At 36.3% G+C, this 26,528-nt stretch overlaps 1 protein-coding gene across 1 annotated transcript in view; it reads left to right on the top strand.

Annotated features, from left to right (window-relative positions):
* DNAH8 (dynein axonemal heavy chain 8) overlaps positions 1–26,528 on the top strand; it is a 417,769-nt gene that overhangs the window by 41,549 nt on the left and 349,692 nt on the right. Inside the window, exons 6-11 of the mRNA XM_027603620.2 lie at positions 2,252–2,441; positions 3,123–3,286; positions 9,496–9,672; positions 10,646–10,759; positions 21,936–22,043; positions 24,946–25,047. Of these exons, the coding sequence (XP_027459421.2) occupies positions 2,252–2,441; positions 3,123–3,286; positions 9,496–9,672; positions 10,646–10,759; positions 21,936–22,043; positions 24,946–25,047 (855 nt within the window). The remainder of the gene's footprint in view (positions 1–2,251; positions 2,442–3,122; positions 3,287–9,495; positions 9,673–10,645; positions 10,760–21,935; positions 22,044–24,945; positions 25,048–26,528) is intronic.

The raw sequence follows: 26,528 nt of genomic DNA, 5'->3' as shown, positions 1-26,528 counted from the left end.
TGTCCATGGATACAAACCAAATTCCTGGTTTTTGTTAGGGGACACAAACAAAGGACATCTTATTCCACCATGTATTGACATCACCAGCTTATAGTTAAACATTGAATGTATCATCATCGTCACACATTTTCTTTGCTTTCTCTCCTTTCTACAAATAGAACTGAACTGAGTTCCAGGAAAGATAATGTATTTATGTATTCAAAGAAACTGAGAAATTACTATAATAGAGCTTGGTGATATTTATCCTTTAGATACTGCTTTTAAAATTCATGAAAATTCCATTTCTTCTAGAAGGTGTGCAAATAACTTCCATCTTTCCATTCACTGGGAGTGAATTTAATGTTGGTCACACAGTTTTGAGTATTAGTTACTTTATTTAACCTCTTCTTTACTTAATATTTAAACTCTTTGATAGTTTCAGAAAGAAGAGAGAATTGACCTAGATATTGCTTACTTAGTCCCAGGAAGGAAACTTGATAGATTGGGAAAAACAGCAGTTTTACTCAGATAGACCCAAATTTGCCTCCTAGCCTCACCACTGACCAGTGGAGTGTTCCTTGACAACTTGCTTTTCTTTTCTATGACTTAGGTTTTTACATTCTTAAATTGGGAATAGCCATACCCACCTTACAGCATTGTGGTGAGACTAAATGATAATATCAGCCAATTCTTATGTTGCCTAACATAGTAGTCCCTCAACAAATACTAGTTCTCTATTATTTTAAAGAGTCTTAATAAACAAAAGTCTTCCTTTTTACAACAGGAAATGTAACTGAGATCCAACCTAATTGTTCTCCTTTTCTGTTTATGACAAAAGATTGCTTTAAGAGAGGTGGTTTAGCTTGGTTTTGGATTCTAGGCTGGGAGTTATTTCCCTCTAACTCCTTGTAGATATTCCAATCTGATATCTCTGTTGGCTGATGAAACCTCTTCTGTAAGTGTACTTCACAGATGATCTGTCTTTTCTTTCTGTTTTTGCTCTTTGTTTTTGAAACTGTTTTGCCATGATGTCTCCACATGTGTAGATTTGTTTTCTCAGTCTATCTTCCATTTCACGAATTCTCCCTTCAGCTTTTCTGTGACAACGTGTTCTTTTTTATCATTGAGTTTTTATTTTTCTCACAGTTATATGCAGTTTTAAAAAAGGAAGAAATTCTGTAAGCCTTGTTATGAAAACTGACTTCTATCTCACTCTCCAGAAACAGCCTTTAACTCTTAGCAGGTTCTTTCATTTGCCTCCATATCTCCAAATAATAGGCTCTGATTGCTCCTTTGCTAGGTTAGACATTATGTATTGACTCTTCCCTATGGAAGATAAGGATGTAGCCCTTTTTTGTCCTCAGCCCCTCCTGCCATTTTCCATCCCTTCATTCTTTTAATGTAGTTATATTCTATTTTCCTTAGCTAGATGTTTGTTTATATCATTATAACTGTGTAAATACAATCACGGTTGAACATACAGTATACCAGTGATCCTCAGCATGGTCTCCGAGACTCTTTCATGGAATCTGCAAGGTCAAAATGCATTTTTATCATAATACTAACATATTTGTCCTTTTTACTGTGTTGACATTTGACTAATGGTGCAGAGGCAACAGAAAGACTGGGACACCTTAGCACAAATCAAGGCAGTGGCATCAAACTGGATTAGTAGCTGTTGTATTCTTCTGTGAGTTAAATGCACTCACAGTTAAAAAAATTTTTTAGTGGCTTTGGGCAAGGTTTTTTATCTTAATTTCTTGGCTTGAGATTTCCATGTCACTTTAATTGTATGAATTGAGATGTCACACTCATAGATGCTGGACTTCTGATTTCTGTGCTTTTGATTTCTTGAGATTGATCATTTTTTCCACTTAAAATACTGGGCTACTGTCAGTGCTCTTTCCCTATCCCGATGGAGTTTTTCTAGTCCCATTTCCATGAATAAAGCAACTTTCCACTATGAAATTTATTCAGAAAGCTCAGTTTCATTTCCTTCATATTGTATAGGCTCCAGGCCATGTCTCCTTCCCTAGGTAGAAACTAAAGCACTGGGGAAAGTGTTGCCTTCATCAACATATATGTGAATGGTTAGAATGGGGGCAGAATATAAATTCGTTGATTTTAAAACTCTCATTTTCATGACCACTTATGCTTTCCTAGTAGTATATAAAAGTATTGTCTATGCTTGTTGTAGTGTGAAATAGGTTATGGTTTTCAGTTCGTTAATGGGATTAGCATATAAAATCACTTTTGAATACCACCCTTTCAGGAAGTGCTATTTACTGTACTGGATGCATCAACAGGAATCCTAAATGGGATTAAGAATATGCTGTCAAGTGTATTCCTACCAGCTATTCTTGCAACAAATAATTGGGGTGCTCTAAACCAGTCCAAGCAAGGAGAATCTGAAAAACACATTTTCACGGAAACCATCAACAGATACCTTTCATTTTTAGATGGTAAGTATAAAATTTAATTCTTAGTAAATTACTAAAAATGAGCAAATTAACTATATGTTATTTTTTAAGATTTTATTTATTTATTTGAGAGAAAGAGAGAGCACATGCAAGCCCACAAGCAGGGGGAGGGGCAGAGGGAGAAGCAGACTCCCCGCTGAGCAAGGAGCCAGATGTGGGGCTCTATCCCAAGGCCGTGGGATCATGACCTGAGCTGAAGGCAGATGCTTAACCAACTGAGCCACCCAGGTGTTCCTATAAGATATGTTATTAAAGATAAGCATTAGAGGAAAAAACATTCCATCTTAAAAGAAAGTGCTAATCAAAGTAATGAGTTGTAGAGGTAAGAAATCAAATCATTAGATCCTCTCATTTCCAGGGATCTTTGCAGGAGTACGATATGTTTTTTTTTCTTCCATTATAGCAGGAAGATTCTTTTCCTATATTATTAATGAAAAATTTCACCACATTTTAAAATATCACTTTATTATTAGCTCTTTTAAAATTATATAATTTTATATTATTAAAATAATAATATTATTAAAAATTATCAAGTCACAATCTAGTGAGAAATTTATATTATATTTCTATAAAGTATTTGATCTTTAACATTTGAGTAATTATAGCTTGAAAACACACCTTGACATTAAACATCTCTTCTCAATATTGTTTCTTCCCTCATAGGTGCTAGAGTAAGTATTGAGGGAACAGTTATGTTAAAGAAGGTAGACAATATCGATTTTTCCAAACTGCATACATTTGAAGAAGTGACAGCTGCAGCTAGCAATTCAGAAACTGTTCGTCAGCTAGAGGAGGTGCTGATGACATGGTATAAACAGATTGAACAGGTGAGCTAACTCAAGTAATTACATCAGATATGAGTCATAGTTCTCATCTGTGTCCTAGCCATTGCATTTTGTCCCTAAAAGTAAGGGGAAGAGGAGTCTTCCAGATTCTGTTATGAAACTTAGCCTATTCTTGACTCTAGTGCAAAATTGTTGTTCTCTGTGGGCACTGAAAATCACTTTTAATTATTTCTCACTTTGGAGGAGGAACCATAACAATATGGGTTGAGAATGGAAAAATGAAGAATTAGGAGTAGCTAGCATTCATCTCCCAATATTTTATATATTGTTTATACTCTTCATGAGAGAAAGGAAGAGGGTACAGTGAAGTGACTATAGTCACGGTGCTAGACACTAAATAAATAGCTCTTGGTTGATCAACGGAATTGTCTGTGTTGACCAAGAGGTTCAAAGTAGGCTCATCATGTCAATACGGCATTGATCAAATTTTTCTCTGGCAGTAGGAAAAGCTGCAAAAGGAATGGGGCATATGTCAACATTCTGAGAGGTGCCAACTTACACTATACATACTGCCCCAAATCAGGTACTATGTAATTGCTCTAAACTGAAAGGGGACACTAGGAGCCAACTCACAAATCTCTAGTTCATGAGCACAGGACAATGGAACTAGAGAAGAAAATCTTCAGTTCAGTGAAGACTAAGGTAAAAAAATCTTGACCAAGCACGAGTTAGGACATTTTCAATTTTACCTCTCTTAGAATTATGTTAGAAGAAAGGAGGTGCAGTTGGAATGGAAAAATTGGAGGACTTTGGAAACTCCAGTGGGGCCTGGAGTGCTGGCCACAGAATTTGTTCCAGGTGTCACTAGGAAATTGAAGTGGGTAATTGAGCACCACAGGACTTCTGTACTCACCTACTATGTCACTGGAGGAAGGGGGAGTTGTAACCCATTGCAGAAGTCAGGCTCTGTCCTACACAATGGCTGAGGAGCTCCTCTCCAACTATTATGATCAATCAATACAGATTTTCTTTCATAAAAATGAGCAAACAAAAGAAAATAGCTTGAGATTTAGCAACTTGAAATAAGAAAATCAAGTTGGGCAATTGTAGCAGACGGCTCCAATTAAGGAGAATCAATGCAAGAAATAGGAAAGATCTTTAATCTAAAATAAAAATCTGAACTGTGACGTCTAAAATAAACTTTGACCAAAAAATAAATAAATTAAAAAAAATAAACCTAAATCTTGACCTTGACCTCTTGTCATTCACAAAAATTAATCAAGATGGATTGTAGACATAAATATGAAAGCTAAAACTTAAAAAACAGATACATGTAACAACATGGATGAATCTCGAAGATGCTTTTGAGTGAACAAATGCAACCTTAAATAAGTAAGGTGAAAAGTAAAATGAAACCTATAAATGAGCCAGAACACAACATAGGACTATATTAATATGTTCTTAAGATACAGAACCCAGAAGCCATGAAAGAAAAAAACTGACATTATTTGAGTATGTAAAAAAAATGTAGTAACTTCCATATGGCAAAAATTACCATGAGCAAAACTAAAAAAGGGGCACCTGGGTGGCTCAGTCAGTTAAAGCATCTGCCTTTGGCTCCTGTCATGATACCCAGGTCGTGGGATTGAGCCTCATGTCGGGCTCCCTGCTCAGTGGAGAGCCTGCTTCTCCCTCTCCCCACCCCCAACTTGTGCTCTTTCTCACTCTCACTCTCTCTCAAATAAATAAATAAAATCTTTAAAAAAAACCCTAAAAAATAAATGACCTTCTGGGAGAAAATATTATCAGCAAAAATAACAAAGAGTTAGTATCCATAATATATAAAGAACTTCTATAAATCATTAATAAATGGGCAATAGAGAGAAAAATAGGCCAAGGATATGAGCCGTGTCATTTAAGGAAAGTATATGAAGATATTTGACCTAGGGAAAAAAAAAGGGGGACTTGGGAGTATCATGATATCTTCAAATATTTGATGGGATTTCATGTCAAGTTAAACTTGCACTGTATGGCCCTAAATGGCAGAAGTAAGACCAGAGTATGATGGTTATAAGGAGAGAGATTTTTAATTTTGAAATCAGGATAACTTTTTCACAAAATCCTCTCCACACAAAAAAATTGGAATGTGCTGCATTCCTGAAAGTATCCACTTTGAGGCTGATTACTATCTATGAATACTGTTGTAACAGAAATTAAACATCAAAAGGGTTGTTTGATTTAGTTAATTTTTAAGGTCCATTTTCATTCCTTAATTCAGTGATTCAAGCTATTTAGACTTCCAGTCATTTAAGAAAACTTGAAACTATGTCTAGTATCCCCTATTTAAGGAGATGGGGAAGATTGTGAGATGATTAGGAAAGAGTTCCATATACCATGGTTAAAATTAAAAGCAAATAATTATTTCTTGGATTAAAGGAAGAACCTTTGTAGGTCTGAAAAATCAACTCTGTATTTTACCTCTTTGTATTCTTAAAACGTTCCATCACAATTTTAAATTATGTCAAGTTATGGGGTGCCTGGGTGGCTCAGTCAGTTAAGGGTCCAACTCTTGGTCTAAGCTTAGGTCTTGAACTCAGGTTTGTGAATTCAAGCCCCATGACTGGGCTCCATGCTGGGTGTGGAACCTACTTAAAAATAAATAAATAAATAAATAATGTAACATTATAAACATAAAAAGTACAGAAAATAATATAACAATGACTCCTGAAACAATGACTCTTGAGATTAAACAGATACTGTTTGCCACATTTGCTTCGGATCTGTTTTATTTTCACAGTAGCCTCCAACCCATCCCTTTTCCCACCCTCTATATTACCACTGTCCTGATGATATTGTCTTCTCTCATTCCCCTGAAAGTTTCACACTTTTATTGCATTTGCATATTTATAAGCTTTAAATTATATATAAAAATAAATTATATATACATTATACATAAATACAGAATATATTTTTGTGATTAAAATCTTTACACAAATGGCATAACACCATTAAATATCATTTTACAGGTTTTTTTTTTCATTTAGCGTTCTCTTTCATCTACACTGGTACAGGTAAATTACTACTGTCTGGTATTCCTCTATAAAGAAATCAGTTTGCTATATAAATTTTCACACCTTAAAGACACATTTAAATCATGTCTAATATTCTGTGTTTAAGGAGGTAAAGAGGTTTATTCATCCATTCCCTCAGAAAGACAGTTGTTTCTTTTCTTTCTTCTTCTTCTTCTTCTTTTTTTTTGGCTATTACAAACAATAATAATACACATTCAATGAATACCTGTATTCAGATCTCCTTTGCACATATCCCAGATTTCTCAGTGGAGTTGCTGAGAGCAATAGTATATAGATCTTTATTGGATATTACAAAGCCCTCCAAGTAGTGGTTATATTAACTTATTTTATTTTTACAGAAGCATATGAGAGTTCCCATTTCTTCAAATCTTTTGTTACACTTGGGATTGTTAGATTTTTAATCTTTGCCAGGATGTTGGGTGTGAAATGATATCTTATTTTGCATTCCTCTGACTTATACTGAGGTTGAGCATGTTCAATGGCTATTTAGGTTTCTTCTTTGTTGAGTTGCTTGTTCACATCCTTTACTTAGTTTTAGTTCAGATTGCTCCATGATATCTTACTGAAATGTTGGAGTTTAAATAATATTTCCCAGATGTTAATCCTCTGTTGGTCCGCATTGTGTCCTACATCTTAATTTGGTATGGTGTCTTTAGTCAAGTGGAAGTTTTACATTCTAGTGTAAATTTATTAGTTACAAATTGTAATCCAGCTTCAACTTAGTTACCTCCAGTGTCTAGGAACTTTGTGCTTTTTGTATTTTATTTAAGAAACCCTTGTTTAGTATTATGAAGATATTCTCTTAAGTTATTTATTTATTTTAAATAGTGAAACCTACAGAAATGAATACAATAGGGCGCCTGGGTGGCTCAGTTGGTTAAGCGACTGCCTTCGGCTCAGGTCATGATCCTGGAGTCCCGGGATCGAGTCCCACATCGGGCTCCCTGCTCAGCGGGGAGTCTACTTCTCCCTCTGACCCTCTTCCCTCTCGTGCTCTCTATCTCTCATTCTCTCTCAAATAAATAAATAAAAATCTTTAAAAAAAAGAAATGAATACAATAAAAGAAACAAATTATTGTAAAACAAACCTTCATGTAACTTTTTGCACAAATTAAGAAGCAGCATTACTAGCACCTTACAATCTCCATACAGCCCTCTTCCCAGTTTCAACTCCCTTTTCTTTCCCCTGGTGGTAACAATTTCCCTGACAATTATGATATTTAGTTGCATGCTTTTCCTTTATCTCCTATATTTTCTTTAAAAGCTTTGCCGTGTTGTTTTTAACATTTAGGTTTTTAATTCATCTGGATTTGTGTGTGTGTGTGTGTGTGTGTGTGTGTGTGTGTGTGTGTGTGTATGTAGGGTAGGAATCTAATTTTGTCTTTTTCCATATAGTTAGCCAATTGTCCCCAAAATAAGCTGTTTAGTTAATAGCCCATTGTTTACTTTTTAAAAACAATTTTTATTTAAATTAAATGAATTAATATTTAGTGTATTATTAATTTCAGAGGTAGAGTTCAGTGATTCATCAGTCTTATATAATACCCAGTGCTCATTACATCACGTGTCCTCCTTAATGTCCATCACTCAGTTACCCCATCCTTATACCCCTCCCCTCCAGCTACCCTCAGTTTGTGTCCTGTGATTAAGAGTCTCTTGGGGTATCTAGGTGGCTCAATCAGTTAAGCGTCTGCCTTCAGCTCAGGTCATGATCCCAGGGTCCTGGGATTGAGCCCCACATCGGGTCCCTACTCACTGGGGAGCCTGCTTCTCCCTCTGCCTCTACCTCTCTCTCTCTGTCAAGTGAATAAATAAAATCTTTTTTTTTAAAGAGTCTCTTATGCTTTGTCTACCTCTCTGATTTTGTCTTGTTTTATTTTCCCCACCCTTTCCCTATGATCCTGTTTTGTTTCTTAAATTCCACATGAGTGAGATCATATGATAATTGCCTTTCTCTGATTGATTTATTTCGCTTAGCATAGTACCCTCGAGTTCCATCTACGTCATTGCAAGTGATAAGATTTCTTTTTTGATGGCTGCATAGTGTGTGTGTGTGTGTGTGTGTGTGTGTATCACACCTTCTTTATCCATTCATCTGTTGATGGGCATCTGGGCTCTTTCCAGAGTTTTAGCCCATTGTTTCCTAACACACTTTTAATATCACTTCTGTAATATATCAGATTTCAAATCCCACTGTCTATCCCACTGGTGTACTTATTTGGGTTTTGCACTCATGTAATACTGCTTTCATTTCTGTCGTTTTTTACTAAATCAATATTTGCCCTGGCAAGTCCCTTTCTGTATTTTTCTTCAAAATTGCATTGATTATTTCTGGTTAATTGTTCTTCCAAATTAATTTTAAGACTAGTTTGTCAAGTATCACAAAAAACCCTATTGAGATTTTGACTGGTTTTCATTGAATGTATACATTAATTTAGAGAAAATTGTCATCTTTATATGGTTGAATTTTTCCATCCATGAACATGGCATCTCTCCATTTTTTTTTAGGTTTTCTTTTGTATGCTGAAATTAAGTTTTCTAATTTTATTCGCAAAGATATTGCACATCCTTTGCTAATCTCTAGATATATTATCATTGTTGTTATTTGTTATACCAAATGCTCTTTTTTTAGAAATTACATTTTCAGATTGCTAGATGGCTTGTAGAGAAATGCTACTGATGTTTATGAATACATGCAGTAACCTTACTGAATTATCCACTTTTACTAAGTGTAAAAGTTTATCTTTAGATATTCTTGAATTTTAAAAATGTGACCAACCATATCATCTTTGATTATGCCATTTTTGTTTTTTCATTTCCAATTCTTATGCCTTTACTCTACTTTTCTTGTTTGGAGACCTCCGTTACCAGGTTGAATAGAAGTGGGCAGTGTTAGTGGCAAACTTGTGTTGTCCTTGGTTTTAAAGTGATATTTTCTAAAATTTCATCCTTAGGTATGAGTTTGCTTTGGATTTTTGGTAGATACTATTTATCATGTTAAAGAAGTTCCCTTTTGTTCTCAGTTTTCTAAGAGTTTTTAATATTATTCAGTGTTGAAAGTTATTTATTTATAAGCTTCCTTTGAAAAGATGCAAATAATGAGGTTTTACCAAAGAAGAAAGTAATATTTCCATAGTCTCTGAGTTCTTTTGATTGCAGGTACTTATTGAGAGTGAGCAGATGAGAAAAGAAGCTGATGACTCAGGTCCACTCACCGAATTGGAACACTGGAAACGCATGTCAGCCAAATTCAATTACATCATTGAACAGATTAAAGGGCCAACTTGTAAGGCTGTCATAAATGTGCTTAATGTTGCACACTCCAAACTGTTGAAGGTAAAAGGCCTTTTATTTTAAAGTTTGTTATGTTTCTGAACAACCAACTGGAAAATTATCCTTCTTGAACTGCTTCTTCACATCAATTACTGAAACCATATACTTAGAAGTGTTAAACTTTGAGTAAGGCTTTCTTATATTCCACTATTATTTCCCAAAAAAGAAAAGGAAGTATAGAAATAAAGATGTATTTATCAATATTTTAAAAAAAGATTTTATTTATTTATTTGACAGAGAGAGAGAGATAGCGAGAGAGGAAACACAAGCAGGGGGAGTGGGAGAGGCAGAAGCAGGCTTCCCGCGGAGCAGGGAGCCCGATGTGGGACTCCATCCCAGGACCCTGGGATCATGACCTGAGCTGAAGGCAGATGCTTAACTGACTGAGGCACCCAGGCGCCCCCATTTCTCAATATTTTCACACCAATTTTGGCAATACTCCTATGGGGTGATTGCCATTTACTTTTAATTTGTTTTTGAAAGTGTGAATCAATAGAGGCTCAGGGAGGTAAAGAACTACATAGAAAGTCAAAAGCAAAAATGTGCTGTCAGTATACATCTCCTGTCCACTATTACACAGCTTGGTTTGATTCTAGGTTGTTTTCTTTTGCTGTATTCTTCCTTAAAAAAGATCTATCTATCTGTATCTTTCTATCTGTATGTATATCCTATCCTCAAAGACCCAAAGTAATATAATGTCACAAATAAGTAAGCTAGAAAAGTGGCTCCAGATAGAAGCAAGTCCAGTTTAAGCCTACAGACAGGATGTTAATTACAAACAGAATGAGCCTTCAGTTGTAGTAAGTCATTTAAAGTATTTATAATAACATTAAGTCTTAAATTATATAAGAAAAAGATATGTCATTCACATTTTAGTATCAACTACTTTAGGGAAGCTAGCTTGAATTTCTTGATTAAAATTAAGTACAGTGATATATTTGGATGTTTCATGGTATTCTTATACATTTTTTCTTAGAATTGGCGTGATTTGGATGCAAGAATAACAGATACAGCAAATGAATCAAAGGATAATGTCAGATATTTGTACACTCTAGAAAAAGTATGTCAACCTTTATATAACTATGACCTAGTAAGTATGCTTTTTAAAGTGTAGTTTGAAAAATAACTCATTTTAAAGTAGCTTTATAATATATGTGTATTGGGAAATATATACTGCAGACAAGTTATTTAAAAGATATACTTTCCTGTTATATAGCCATCATGAATTAAAAACTCATTTAAACCTGATATTGATATTATCATAAGTATAATCTCATTTGTGAGTTTAATTAATTAATTCATTGATGCATAACAAATTACCCCAGACTGACTGACTTAAAGAAATAAGCATTTACTACATCACAGTTCCTGTAGGTCAAGAATCCAGGCATAGCATAGCTTGAGTGCCTCTACCTCATGGTCTCTCATGAAGTTGCAGACAAAACTGTTAGCTAGGAATGTGGTCTCACTGTAGTGGAGGCTGACAGCTGGAGGGTCCACTTCTAAGCTCACTCACATGGTTGTTGGAAGGCCCTAGTTGCATAGCACATGAGCCTTTCAATAGGGTAACTTGCTTCCCTTAGGGTGAATGATCCAGAAGTGAGCAAGAGAGAGTGCCCAACCAGCATTATCCTGATATCAAAGCACTACAAGAAAAGAAAATTACAGGTCAACATCCTTGATGAATGTAGATGCAAAAATTTTCAACAAATACAAGCAAACCAAATTCAACAGCATATTGAAAGGATCATACACCTGACCAAATGGGAATTATTCCTGGGATGCAAAGATGGTTCAACATATGCAAATAAATACATGTGATATACAGAATTAATAAAATAAAAGAAAAAATTATATGATCATTTCAATAGATACAGAAAAATCATTTGATAAAATATAACATCCTCTCATGATAAAAACTCTCAACAACTTGAGTACAGAAGGAATGTACTTCAACATAAAAAAAGCCATATATGACAAGCCCATAGCTAACATCATACTCAAGAGTAAAAACTGAAGGCTTTTTCTCTAAGATCAGGAACAAGACAAGAGTGCCCACTTTTGCCAATTTTATTCAACATAGTACTGGAGGTCCTAGCTAGAGCAAACAATAAAAAAATAAAAGGCATTCAAATTGGAAAGGAAGAAGTAAAATTGTTTCTGTTTATAGATGATATGATATTGTATATGGAAAACTCTGAAAAATCCACCAAAAACTCTTAGAACTAATAAACAAATTCAGTAAAGTTGCAGGATACAAAATTACATACAGAAATTAGTTGCATTTCTGTGGACTGACAACAAAACATTTGAAAAGAATTAAGGAAAACAATCTCATTTACAATATCATAAAAAAATAAAATACTCAGGAATAAATTTATTCAAGGAAATGAAAGCTCTGTACCCTGAAAGCCATAAGACTTTGATGAGAGAAAATGAAGAAAACAAAAATAAATGGAAAGATATCCCATGTTCATGGATTGGATGAATGACTATTGTTAAAATTTCCTTACTACCCAAAGCCATCTATAAATTCAATGCAACCCTATCAAAATTCCAATGGCATTTTTTTCAATAATGGAAAAAAATCCTAAAATGTGTATGGAACCACAAAAGACCCCCACTAGCGAAAACAATCCTGAGAAGGGAGAACAAAGCTAGAGACATTGCACTTCCTGATTTCAAGCTATACTGCAAGGCTATAGTAACCAAAACTGTATGGTACTGGCATAAAAATAGACATATATACCAATTGGACAGAAACAAGAGCCTAGAAAGAAATCCTTGCATATATGGTCCAAAAAATTGACATGGGAGCCAAGAATATTCAGTGAGGGAAGAATATAGTCTCCCCAGTAAATGTATTGGGAAAACTGGATAATCACATGCAAAAGAATAAAATTAGATCCCTATCTTATATTGCTTACAAAAATTAACATCGAATGGATTAAAAACTTAAATGTAAGACCTAAAACCATAAAACTCCTGGAAGAAAACACAGGGGGAAATCTCCATGACATTGGTTTTAGGAATGATTTTTTGGATATGACACCAAACATACAAGCAACAGAAGCAAAAATAAGTAAGTGCGACTACATCAAACTAAAAAGCTTCTGTACAGCAAAAGAAATAATCAACAGGGGAGGGGGCTGGGGGGATGGGTTAGCCTGGTGATGGGTATTAAAGAGGGCACATTCTGCCCAGTGCTCTGTGGAGCACTGGGTGTTATGCACAAACAATGAATCATGGAACACTACATCAAAACTAATGATGTAATGTATGGTGATTAACATAACAAAAAAATAAAAAAATAAAAAAAAAACAGACAAAAAAATAATCAACAAAATGAAAAGGCAACCTATGGAATGGGAGGAAATACTTGCAAATGGTATGTTAGATAAGGAATTAATGTTCAAAATAGGTAAGAATTCATTCAACTCAATAACAAAAAACAACAAATGCAATAAAAAATGGGCAGAGGAACTGAATGGATGTTTTCTCAAAGAAGTCATCCAAATCAATGAGTACATGAAAAGATGCTCAACATCAGTAATCAGGGAAATGCAAATCAAAACCACAATGTGATATTACCTTACACCTCACACTTATTAGAATGGCTATCATTAAAAAGACAAGAAGAGCTGGCGAGGATGTGGAGAAGATGGAACCCTTGTGCACTGATAGTGGGAATGTAAATTGATGCAGCCACAATGGAAAACAGCATAGAGGTTCCTCAAAATGCTAAAAATAGCACTACCATATGATCCAGCAATTCCACTACCACGTATCTATCCAAAGTAAATGAAATTAGGATCTTGAAAAGATGCACTCCCATGTTCTTCACAGCATTACTCATAATAACCAAGATATGAAAGAAACATAAGTGTCTATCACTGGATAAGTGGATAAAGATTATATATAAAAATATATATTATGTATATTTTTATATATTTATATATATATATAATGGAATATTATTCAACTATAAGAAATCCTGCCATTTGTGACATATATGGACCTTGAGGACGTTATGTTAAGTGAAGTAAGTCAGACGGAGAAAGACAAATACTGTATGATCTCACTTATATGTGGAATCTAAAAAAGTCAAACTCATGGAAACGGAGTAGAATGTTAGTTGCCAGGGCTGGGAGTGGGGGAAATGGGAAGATGTTGGTCAATGGATACAGAATTCCAGGTATAAATCAGGAAGTTTTGGAAATCTAATGTACAGCATGGTACCTTTTAGCCTTTCTTTAGATAGAGGGGAAGTCAGGGAAACTGTATGTGTTGAGAAGTTAGGGCAGTGTTTCCCACTTTTAACTGGGTGTTGTCTCTTTTGTGAATCACACGTAGGCAGGAGAGTTGCCCAGACAGTTGTGTTTTTAAAGATGTTCACCATCTTGGGAACCCCTGGCCTTTTATTGTAGGCGTTGTACTACATACTTTCCATGTATTTTCATTCTGTATGCACAACAATCCTCATTTTAAAGATTAGGAAACAAAATTGGAATTGAGTATTTCTACACCTATAAGTCATGAGACTGAATTTGAATCCAGCACTATTTGGCATTATGCATTGTATTTGTTTCTACTTCTCCATGCTGCTTCTTCAAGGTATTCTCTTAAGTTTTTTTTTTTTTTTGGATTTTTAAAATTTTATTATGTTATGTTAATCACCATACTTTACCTCATTAGTTTTTGATGTTGTTCCATGATTCATTGTTTGCGTATAACACCTAGCGCTCCATTCAGTACATGCCCTCTTTAATACCAATCACCAGGCTAACCCATCCCCCCACCCCCCTCCCCTCTAGAACCCTCAGTTTGTTTCTCAGAGTCCATAGTCTCTCATGGTTCATCTCCCCCTCCATTCCTCCCCCCTTCATTTTCCCCTTCATATTATTTTCTTTTTTTAAAAAAACATATAATGTATTATTTGTTTCAGAGGTATAGGTCTGTGATTCAACAGTCTTACACTATTCACAGCGCTCACCATAGCACACACCCTCCCCAATGTCTATCCCCCAGCCACCCCATCCCTCCCACCTCCACCACTCCAGCAACCCTCAGTTTGTTTCCTGAGATTAAGAATTCCTCATATCAGTGACATCATATGATACATGTCTTTCTCTGATTGACTTATTTTGCTCAGCATAATACCCTAGAGTTCCATCCATGTCATTGCAAATGGCAAGATTTCATTACTTTTGATGGCTGCATAATATTCCATTTTATGTATACACCACATCTTCTTTATCCATTCATCTATCAATGGACATCATGGACCTTTCCATAGTTTGGCTATTGTGGACATTGCTGCTATAAACATCAGGGTGTATGTACCCCTTTGGATTCCTACATTTGTATCTTTGCAGTAAATACCCAGTAGTGCAATTGCTGGGTCGTAGGGTAGCTCTATTTTTCAACTTTTTGAGGAACCTCCATACTGTTCTCCACAATGGCTGCACCAGCTTGCATTCCCACCAACAGTATAGGAGGGTTCCCCCCCTTTCTCCGCATCCTCGCCAACATCTGTCATTTCCTGACGTATTAAATTTAGCCATTCTGGCTGGTGTGAGGTGGTATCTCATTGAGGTTTTGATTTGGATTTTCCTCATGCCGAGCAATGTTGAGCACTTTTTCATGTGTCTGTTGGCCATTTGGATGTCTTCTTTGCAGAAATGTCTGTTCATGTCTTCTGCCCATTTCTTGATTGGATCATTTGTTCTTTAGGTGTTGAGTTTGATAAGTTCTTTATAGATTTTGGATACTAACCCTTTATCTGATATGTCATTTGCAAATATCATCTCCCATTCTGTCGGTTGTCTTTTGGTTTTGTGGACTGTTTCTTTTGCTGTGCAAAAGCTTTTTATCTTGATGAAATCCCAATAGTTCATTTTTGCCCTCGCTTCCCTTGCCTTTGGCTATGTTTCTAGGAAGAAGTTGCTGCGGCTGAGGGCGAAGAGATTGCTGCCTGTGTTCTCCTTTAGGATTTGGATGGACTCCTGTCTCACGTTGAGGTCTTTCAACCATTTGGAGTCTATTTTTGTGTGTGGTGTAAGGAAATGGTCCAGTTTCACTCTTCTGCATGTGGCTGTCCAATTTTCCCAACACCATTTGTTGAAGAGACTTTTTTCCATTGGACATTCTTTCCTGCTTTGTCGAAGATTAGTTGACCGTAGAGTTGAGGGTCCATTTCTGGGCTCTCTATTCTATTCCATTGATCTATGTGTCTGTTTTTGTGCCAGTACCATACTGTCTGGATGATTACAGCTTTGTAATAGAGCTTGAAGTCCAGAATTGTGATGCTACCAGCTTTGCTTTTCTTTTTCAACATTCCTTTGGCTATTCGGGGTCTTTTCTGGTTCCATACAAATTTTAGGATGATTTGTTCCATTTCTTTGAAAAAAGTGGATGGTATTTTGATGGGGATTTCATTGAATGTGTAGATTGCTCTAGGTAGCATTGACATCTTTCACAATATTTGTTCTTCCAATCCATGAGCATGGAACATTTTTCCATTTCTTTGTGTCTTTCTCAATTTCTTTCATGAGTATTTTATAGTTTTCTGAGTACAGATTCTTTGCCTTTTTTGGTTAGATTTATTCCTAGGTATCTTATGGTTTTGGGTGCGATTGTAAATGAGACTGACTCCTTATTTTCTCTTTCTTCTGTCTTGTTGTTGGTGTATAGGAATGGCACTGACTTCTGTGCATTGATTTTATATCCTGCTACTTGACTGAATTCCTGTATGAGTTCTAGCAGTTTTGGGGTGGAGTCTTTTAGGTTTTCCACATAAAGTATCATATCATCTGCAAACAGAGTTTGACTTCTTTGCCGATTTGGATGCTTTTTATTTCTTTTTGTTGTCTGATTGCTGTGGCTAGGACTTTAGTACTATGTTGAATAGCAGTGGTGATAGTGGACATCCCTGCTGTGTTCCTAACCTCAGGGGGAAAGCTCTTAGTTTTTCCCCATTGAGAATGATATTCGCTGTAGGTTTTTCATAGATGGCTTTTATGATATTGAGGTATGTACCCTCTATCCCTATACTCTGAAGAGTTTTGATCAAGAAAGGATGCTGTACTTTGTCAAATGCTTTTTCTGCATCTATTGAGAGGATCATATAATTCTTGTTCTTTCTTTTATTAATGTGTTGTATCACATTGATTGATTTGCGGATGTTGAACCAACCTTGCAGCCCAGGGATAAATCCCACTTGGTCGTGGTGAATAATCCTTTTAATGGACTGTTGGATCCTATTGGCTAGTATTTTGGTGAGAATTTTTGCATCCATGTTCATCACGGATATTGGTCTGTAATTCTCCTTTTTGATGGGGTCTTTGTCTGGTTTGGGGATCAAGGTAATGGTCCCTCATAAAACGAGTTTGGAAGTTTTCCTTCCATTTCTATTTTTTGGAACAGTTTCAGAAGAATAGGTATTAATTCTTCTTGAAATGTTTGGTAGAATTCTCCTGGGAAGCCATCTGGCTCTGGGCTCTTGTTTTTGGGAGATTTTTGATGACTGATTCAATTTCCTTAGTGATTATAGGTCTGTTCAGGTTTTCTATTTCTTCCTGGTTCAGTTTTGGTAGTTGATACATCTCTAGGAATGCATTCGTTTCTTCCAGGTTATCTAATTTGCTGACATATAGTTGCTCAGAATATGCTCTTATAATTGTTTGTATTTCTTTGGTGTTGGTTGGGATCTGTCCTCCTTCATTCATGATTTTATTTATTTGGGTCATTTCTCTTTTCTTTTTGATAAGTCTGGCCAGGGGTTTTTCAATCTTGTTAATTCTTTTAAAGAACCAACTCCTAGTTTCGTTGATCTGTTCTACCATTCTTTTGGTTTCTATTTCATTGATTTCTGCTCTGATCTTTATTATTTCTGTTCTCCTGCTGGGCTTAGGATTTATTTGCTGTTCTTTCTCCAGCTCCTTTAGGTGTAGGGTTAGGTTGTGTATTAGAGAGACCTTTCCTGTTTTTTGAGAAAGCCTTATATTGCTATATACTTTCCTCTTAGGACTGCCTTCACTGCATCCTAAAGATTTTGAACAGTTGTGTTTTCATTTTCATTGGTTTCCATGAATTTGTTTAATTCTTCTTAATTTCCTGGTTGATCCATTCATTCTTTAGTAGGATGCTCTTTAGCCTCCATCTATTTGACTTTCCTCTTGTGATTGAGGTCTAGTTTCACAGCATTGTGGTCCAAAAATACGCAGGGAATGATCTCAATCTTTTGGTACCGGTTGAGACCTGATTTGTGACCTAGGATGTGATCTATTCTGGAGAATGTTCCATGGGCACTAGAGAAGAATATGTATTCTGTTGCTTTGGGATGGAATGTTCTGAATATATCTGTGAGGTCCATTTGGTCCAGTTTGTCATTTAAAGTCTTTATTTCTTTGTTGATCTTTTGCTTAGATGATCTGTCCATTTCAGTGAGGGGGTGTTAATGTGTCCTAATATTATTGTATTGTTGTGGATGTGTTTCTTTGCTTTTGTTATTATATAACAAAAAGCTTATGTAATTGGCTGCTCCTATGTTAGGGGCATAGATATTTACAATTTTTCAATCTTCTTGTTGGATAGACCCTTTAAGTAGGATATAGTGTCCTTCCTCATCTCTTATCATAGTCTTTGGTTTAAAATCTAATTTGTCTGACATAAGGATTGCCACCCCAGCCTTCTTTTGGTGTCCATTAGCATGGTAAATGGTTTTCCACCCCCTCAATTTCAATCTGGGGGTGTCTTTGGGTCTAAAATGAGTCTCTTGCAGACAGCATATCGATGGGTCTTGTTTTTTTCTTTTTTTTAATCCAATCTGATAGCCTGTGTCTTTTGATTGGGGCATTTAGCCCATTTACACTCCAGATAACTATTGAAAGATATGAATTCAGTGCCATTGTATTGCCGTAATGTGACTGTTACCGTATATTGTCTGTGTTCCTTTCTGGTCTATCTTACTTTTAGGCTCTCTCTTTGCTTAGAGGACCCCTTTCAATATTTCTTGTAGGGCTGGTTTCGTGTTTGCAAATTCCTTTAGTTTTTATTTGTCCTGGAAGCTTTTTATTTTCAATGACAGCCTAGCTGGATATAGTATTCTTGGCTGCATATTTTTCTCATTTCTATTTTCAGTGACAGCCTAGCTGGATATAGTATTCTTGGCTGCATAGTTTTCTCATTTAGTGCTCTGAATATATCATGCCAGTCCTTTCTGGCCTGCCAGGTCTCTGTGGATAGGTCTACTGCCCATCTAATGTTTCTACCCTTGTAGGTTGCGGATCTCTTGTCCTGAGCTGCTTTCAGGATTTTCTCTTTGTCTCTGAGACTCATAAGTTTTAGTATTAGATGTCGGGGTGTTGACCTATTTTTATTGATTTTGAGGTGGGTTCTCTGTGCCTCCTGGATTTTGATGCGTGTTTCCTTCCCCAAATTAGGGAAGTTCTCTGCTATAATTTGCTCCAATATACCTTCTGCCCCTGTCTCTCTTTCTTCTTCTTCTGGGGTCCCAATTATTCTGATATTGTTTTGTCTTATGGTATCACTTATCTCTTGAATTCTGCCCTGGTGATCCAGTAGTTATTTATCTCTGTTTCTCAGCTTCTTTATTTTCCATCATTTGGTCTTCTTTATTAGTAATTCTCTCTTCTGCCTCATTTATCCTAGCAGTTAGAGCCTCCAGTTTTGATTGTACCCAGGAGCAGTCTTTTAATTGGTTCCATAAAGAGATGATGGATTTTACTTACAACTTATTTACACCCCTAATACTAGCAACTAGACTTCTCTTAGGGACCTTTTAAAAATTTGTTTTACATAAAAATATTTTATATGATTTTTTAGGTGTTTGTGTGTATATGACCATGAGTAAAGCAAACCAGAATGTATGGTGATAGAGGAATATAGCCATTGCTTAGCTCACTCAGTAGCCCAGTGACTTGATTTCCCAGCTTTACAGCATGTGCAATTAAAATTTGTGTCTAAGTAAAATCAGAATTTTCACATGTCACATGCATATGGGGTTAGTTCAGTTCACAAGAACTGAAGATGCAAATCTCAAATACACATATATCCAAAGCCTATTCAAGGATGACCTGCAAGTAAGTCTTGATGTGAAAAAATAATAGATGAGGCATATATACCAAAATGTTAACATTTGTCAAGTGTAGTGATGGGTATAAATGATCATTATACTATTCTCTGTACTTTCCTATATATTTAAAGCTTTTCATTATAAAAAGTAAACTTGTAAGAAAGATACAATGCTTTTTATTGTGATCAAGACCTCTAGATTTTTAGGTGTACTAATTTCAAGTTCTTTCTTCAAAAGGCTTGTTTAAATTTATATAATTTTCAAATATTTTAGTTCTGGTGTTCTTTTCATCCTGGTAATTTAAAAAAATTTATTCAATTGTTCTAGCATAGATATACCTTATTATTATTATTTTGTTGTTGTTATTAAACTTTTCACATTCTCTGATGCAGGAATATTTTGAACATTATCTTTGAAATTAAAGAAGTTCTAATAGTATTGTCATATAATTGCTTCCCCTTCATATACTCACTATTTTTGAGGTTTCAAAAATTCCATTTATCCTCATTTTCTTTTTCTCATTAAAAGCAAACAGTCCCTGCTGTTTAATTTGTAACTCACATTTGAACAGGAAAAGTGCAGAGGACTCATTCTTCCATTTTTTTGTGGATAAGTTTTATGAATTTTATGTTTAGTGTTTCATTTTATTATCTTGGTGTTGCAATTTCTGCTATTGGCATATCTATCATTATATGTTTTACATATAAAGTGTCTCAACACTGTGTATAGATAGGTAAGAACGGTGTGCTCAAGAATCTTCTATTATAAATGATGTTTAAAATTTAGATGAAGGGTGGGGCACCTGGTTGGTTCAATCGTTAAGTGTCTGTCTTTGGCTCAGGTCATGATCCCAGGGTCCTGGGATGGAGCCCTGCATCGGGCTCCCTGGTCAGCGGGAAGTCTGCTTCTCCCTCTCCCACTCCCCCTGCATGTGTTCCCTCTCTTGCTGTGTCTCTCTCTGTCAAATAAATAAGCAAAATCTTAAAAAAATTTAGATGAAGGGTATTTTCCTGATGGACCCATTTGATGCCATCTCTGAGCCTTCTTCATTGGAGTTATGGGTACTTTGTAGACTTGCCTTATTGAGATTGGAGGAGACCCCTCCTTGGCTTATTTTTATTAGACTCTTTTTGATATACAGATAACATATATAATATGAATTCTGACATCCCAGGTTACTTGCAAAGTAATGATATTAATTTCCATAAGCCACATATCATTGATTTAATTATATCATAGTTACACCTCATACCTAGGACATACAGTACACTAATCAATAGTTATTTCTGGGGCACCTGGGTGGCTCAGTCAGTTAAGTGTCTGTCTTTGGCTCGGGTCATGATCCCGGGGTGCTGGGATCTTGCCCGGCACTGGGCTCCCTGCTTGGGAGAAAGCCTGCTTCTCCCTCTCCCTCTGCCTGCCATTCCCCCTGCTTGTACTCTCTCTCTCTCTCTCTCTCTGCATCAAATAAATCTTTAAAGAAATAGTTGTTATTTCTGGTTTTATTTATTTTATCGCCATTAAAACATCTCATATATTTTATATTGTCTTAGCAATTAAGAGGCAACCTCCTTGTAGGAATGCCATTGACCTTACCTGTTTTCCCATCCTGATTTGCGTCATAGTTAAAAGCAGGATCTCAAAATCTCAGGCACATAACTGTGGTTATGTAATACAGCTGTAGGAACTCGGACAAGGAGCTTAACTTCCCTACCTCTCTATTTTCCTTGCCTGCTTCTCCTTCTCCCTCTGCCCCTCCCCACTCATGTTTTTTCTCTCTCTCTCTTGCTCTCTCTATCTCAAATAAATAAATAAAATCTTTATAAAAAGATAATCTTGAACTATTAATCCTTAAAATCACTTTCACCTCTAAAATTGTATTTTTAAATAAACTTTTAAATTTAGATGTACAGAAAAGTTATACTACAGAATTCTCTTCACCCAGTTTCTCCTGTTAACATCTTGCATTACCTTGGTACATTTGTGAAAACTGATGTCCTTTTTCAGTTCCAAGAATCAGTCTGGGATGCTACATTGCATTTAGTAAAATTTGACTTTAAGATAAAAATGTTACACTTTTATATGTGGTTAGAATTTTGAATATTATAGGATATTGGTTATTAAAACTATAAATATATGATGCAATTCACTTAATATATTTCAATTTTAGGTTTCCATGGCACATGGAATACAAAATTTGATTAATGCCATCAGAATGATTCACAGTGTGTCACGGTATTATAACACCTCAGAGAGAATGACTTCATTGTTCATCAAGGTAAGTTTCCAAGGGAAGAAATCATACATGTAACCCTGTGAAAAGTTAACAGTACTTTCCCTCTGGGCCAGGGAAGGGAAATGGGAAGTTTGGGTGCCTCTCAGAATTCTGGATTTGACAGAACAGTGGACAAGAAAAGAAAGGTGTTGACTGGTCAGTTCTACTTAATTGAAGGTGTACCTTCTTCTCAGAGGTAAGCCCTCAGGCTTTTTGTTTAAATGTAGCTGGTGTTTTTCTTTCTTTCTTTCCTTCCTTCCTTCTTCCTTCCTTTGAGAGAAAGAAGTGGTGGGAAGGGGCAGAGGGAGAAGGAGAGAGAGAATCCTAAGCAGGCTCCACACCGAGCATGGAGCCCGACATGGAGCTCGATCTCACGACATGGAGACCATGGCTGGTGCTTTTCTAATTTATTCATTCCATATAGTTTTGCTCAAGATCTAGGAATTGTGTGCATGATTGACAACACTTCTTTAGCTACTTCCACCAGCACTGTTGTGACATATGGTTCATTACTTAAATAATTTGAAAAAACATCCAAGAGACACATAAATAAAATTTCTTTGTGATTCAAGCAGAACATAAATATATAAAGTAAAAGTCACATCTCAACTCTCTTTTTAAAAAACTAATCAATAGATTTAATCATTATCCATCTCTTAAATAGGGGAAGAATGTTAGGATTTTTCCCCATCACTTGTCTCTTTCTTGCTATATATGTCCCACGCTGAGATTTCTTGTTCTATATTTTTGTTAATAATTTTAAACTATTTTGTCTAATAGTTTGTTAACATTATGAATCCCTATGTGTTCAGAATAAAATCTAAGCATTGCTAGTTTCTTTGATCACCTCTCTCTTGTGATTTCTACATCTTTCTCCATCTTGGATTCATTATTTCTTTGGCTGAAAAGTATTCTCAAGTGGTTCTTTCAGAGATCGTCTGTATGTGGTGAACCTCCTGAATTCCTGCATGTCTGAAAATAGTTTCGTTTTGTCCTGCTACTCAAATGTTAGTTTCAGCGGGATTCCAGGTTCAACATAATTTTCTCCCGGAAACTTGAAGTATTGTTTCTTATCCAGTACTGTTGATGAGAAATTTATGTTAATATGATTCTTTTTCCTTAGGCAACCTGTCTTATTCTTTCGAGAAGCTTTTAGGATTTTTTTCTTTATCCTTAAACTCATAAAATTTCAAAGTGCTGTGGTCCTTTTTACATTTATGTTCTAGACTTGTTGGATTGTTGCAATCCAGAAACTTTTATCTCTATTCCTGGGAAATTTCCCTCTTTTGCCTTAGAGTATTCCTTACCTACCTGTTTAATTTATTCTGTCCCCTTGAATTTAACTTCCACTTCTCTTAATGTTTTATGTTTTGTTTTGTTTTGTCAGTTTCTGTCCTTTGACCTTTCGGCTCACTCTTTTGCTCTTTGTTTATGTCCCAGTTGTTGGTCAGTTCATCAATAGAATTTTTTTATTTTGATAATAAAAATTTTAATTTCCAAGTTCTCTAGTTTTTTTTTGTGATGCAAAATACTCTCATATCTTTCTCATGTAGTTAATAAAAGATATAATATTTTACATCTTTTTTTGTATTTCCTCTGTTGAGTTTAAAGCCTCTGTTACCATGTTTCTTTTTATTTTTTAAAGATATATTTATTCATATTTAGAGAAAGAGAGAGTGTGCAAAAGTACGAGTGGGGGAAGGGGCAGAGGGAGAAGGAGAGAGAGAATCCTCAAGCTGACTCCCCACTGAGCACAGAGCCTGATGTGGGGCTCAGTCTCACAACTCTGAGATCATGACCTGACCTGAAATCAAGAGTCTGATGCTTAACCGACTGAGCCACCCAGGCACCCCCCATGTTTATTTTCTTTAGTTGTTTGGTGATTCTGGGTTGTCTGCCCATCTTTGTATTTAAGTCATAATTTGCCCGCTTGTTCTGTTTCTTTTGGTCTGTCTCTTGTGTGGGGGAGTCTGGGGGGTGTGGGGGGTTGGGAATGTGAAGAGCTTTTTCTCTAACATGTCCTCCTGGGGTGCAATAGCTACCTGGGCATAGTTCACACTCATGGCTCTGTCCTGTCAGCATATGCCATTGTTGCCCACTGTACAAGTTGCTCCAAATTCAGTGTGTAGGGTCACAACCAAGGGCCACCTCCCATTGTCTCCACCTCAAAGATTTCCATCTTCACAGTAACCTTCTCCAGAAGGGGTTCTGGTTTTCTGTCATCTTTATTTTTATTTTTTTCCTCCTGTAGATTTGATCCTGTGTGCTTTCTATATTAGGAATTCTCCAAAATTTCTGTGTGTCAGCCTGTCCTCTCAATCTAACCTCCTGAGTATTCCCCTCCACCTCGCTATTTTGGGGTATGTGTGAGGTGGTTAACTTTAAATTTAGTTTGCATGTTGAAGGATGATGAAGAATGACACTTGGATCCTAGTTAGAGGAAAAATAGACAAAAGGAAAATATAGTTGACTTTGGAGTTTATGGCCCCTGTGAAGTTGACTTAAATGCAGTAAAAAATTTGGGTTGTCTTGGTTTTGATGGAATGTGTATTTCTTTGTTTTTTATATTGTGATTCATTCCTCCCATAAGTTTACTGTTTATCATATTTTTATGCTTCTGGTTTAAAAATCTTAAATTTTGCGTGCCTGGGTGGCTCAGTCGTTAAGCATCTGCCTTTGGTTCAGGTCATGATCCCAGGGTCCTGGGATCGAGTCCCATATCGGGCTCCCTGCTCGGCAGGAAGCCTGCCTCTCCCTCTTCCACACCCCCTGCTTGTGTTCCTGCTCCCATGCTCTCCCTCTCTCTGTCAAATAAATAAATAAAATCTTAAAAAAAAATAGATAAAAATCTTAAATTTTATTTCTCTCTTCACATATAGCTATTTTGGACTTGTATTTATTTTAGGTAACAAATCAAATGGTGACGGCATGTAAAGCGTGTATTACTGATGGAGGAACCGTCCACGTATGGGATCAGGAAACACCGCTCGTATTAAAGAAAATTCAGGTTTGTAGACATATTCTTATTTTCATACAGTAAAGCTTTCACCATCTGGCCCCCCCCCTTTTTTTTACTTTGTTCATTCACAAAACATGTTAAAAACATTGTAAAGAATAGCATGAGAATATAAATAGAACCTCATTAAAATTATTGGCTTCCCTTAATATTTAGTGCAGGATCCTTTAGTGTAAAATTTAGTTCTCATCTTCTCCATGGCTGCCTATAGTGGACACCTCTTGCTGTCCCGTATTCCCTGGTCCCCACCTTTCACTGCAGCCCCTGTTAATTTCATTTTCTTGACTTTTTGCATTGGCTAGGACTGACATGCATTCTTAAATAGTCAAGGTGATCGTTGGCATCTGGTTTTGATCTTTTGGAAGAGAATGTTTCTGACATTTCTAACATTTCCCCATTTTGTTTTTGTTTTTTTAAAGATTTTATTTATTTGAGAGAGAGAATGAGAGAGAGAGAGAGAGCATGAGAGGGGGGAGGGTAAGAGGGAGAAGCAGATTCCCTGCTGAGCAGGGAGCTCGATGCGGGACTCGATCCCGGGACTCTGGGATCATGACCTGAGCCGAGGGCAGTCGCTTAACCAACTGAGCCACCCAGGCGCCCTAACATTTCCCCATTTTGATGTATTCTTAGGTTTTAAATATATCTTTGATCAGATTAAGGAAGTTCTGCTCCTAGTCTTAGTACTAGGACATATTTTTTAAAGCTATGAATGGGCTTTAAAAAATGTTTTTCTGCACATATTTATTGAGATGCTTATTAGATTTTTCTCAGTCTGTTAGTGTAATAGATGACAGTTTTAGTTTTTCTAAAATGAAACTTTCCGGGTCATGGTGTAAATTTTTTTAAAAGATATTATTTATTTATTTGTTGGAGAACACGCATGCACAAGCAGGGGGAGCAGCAGAGGCAGAGGGAGAAGCAGACCCCCCGCTGAGCAAGGAGCCCGATGTGGGACTCAATCCCAGGACCCTGGGATCAGGACCTGACCCAAAGGCAGATGTTTAACTGACTGAGCCACCCAGCTGTTCCATGGTCTAATTTAAAAAAAAATTTTTTTTAAAACACTCTAAAATTTGGGTTGCTACAATTTTGTTTAGGAGTTTTTGCAACTATATTCATGAGAGATAGAGAGCCTGTAAATTTCCTTTGTCATACTGTCCTTGTCAGTGTTTTTGGCACTAAGGGCTCAGCCTCAGTGGAGGAGGAGGAGGGGAAGGTAGGGGGGAATATTCCCCCCCACCTTCTATTCTCTGGAAAAGTTTGCAGAAAATTAAAAGGATCTGTTTTTTGAAAGTCTTCAGGAAATGACCACAGCAGGAAGGCTGCATCCGGAAGTGGTTATTGGCGGTCCTCATGTGCTGCTCCCTGGGCTTTAGGGAGCCAAGGCACCAGGCTGGAACTGGAAGGGAGAGCCAGAAAGGATGCTCAGTGCCCTCCAACTGGGATGTGAAGCACTGTATTTATGGGGCTTT

This window comes from Zalophus californianus, chromosome 7, assembly GCF_009762305.2.
Source record: "Zalophus californianus isolate mZalCal1 chromosome 7, mZalCal1.pri.v2, whole genome shotgun sequence".
Lineage (NCBI taxonomy): Eukaryota > Metazoa > Chordata > Mammalia > Carnivora > Otariidae > Zalophus > Zalophus californianus.
The sequence above is the reverse complement of the archived record's forward strand: the minus strand, read 5'-3'. Positions and strand labels throughout refer to the sequence as shown.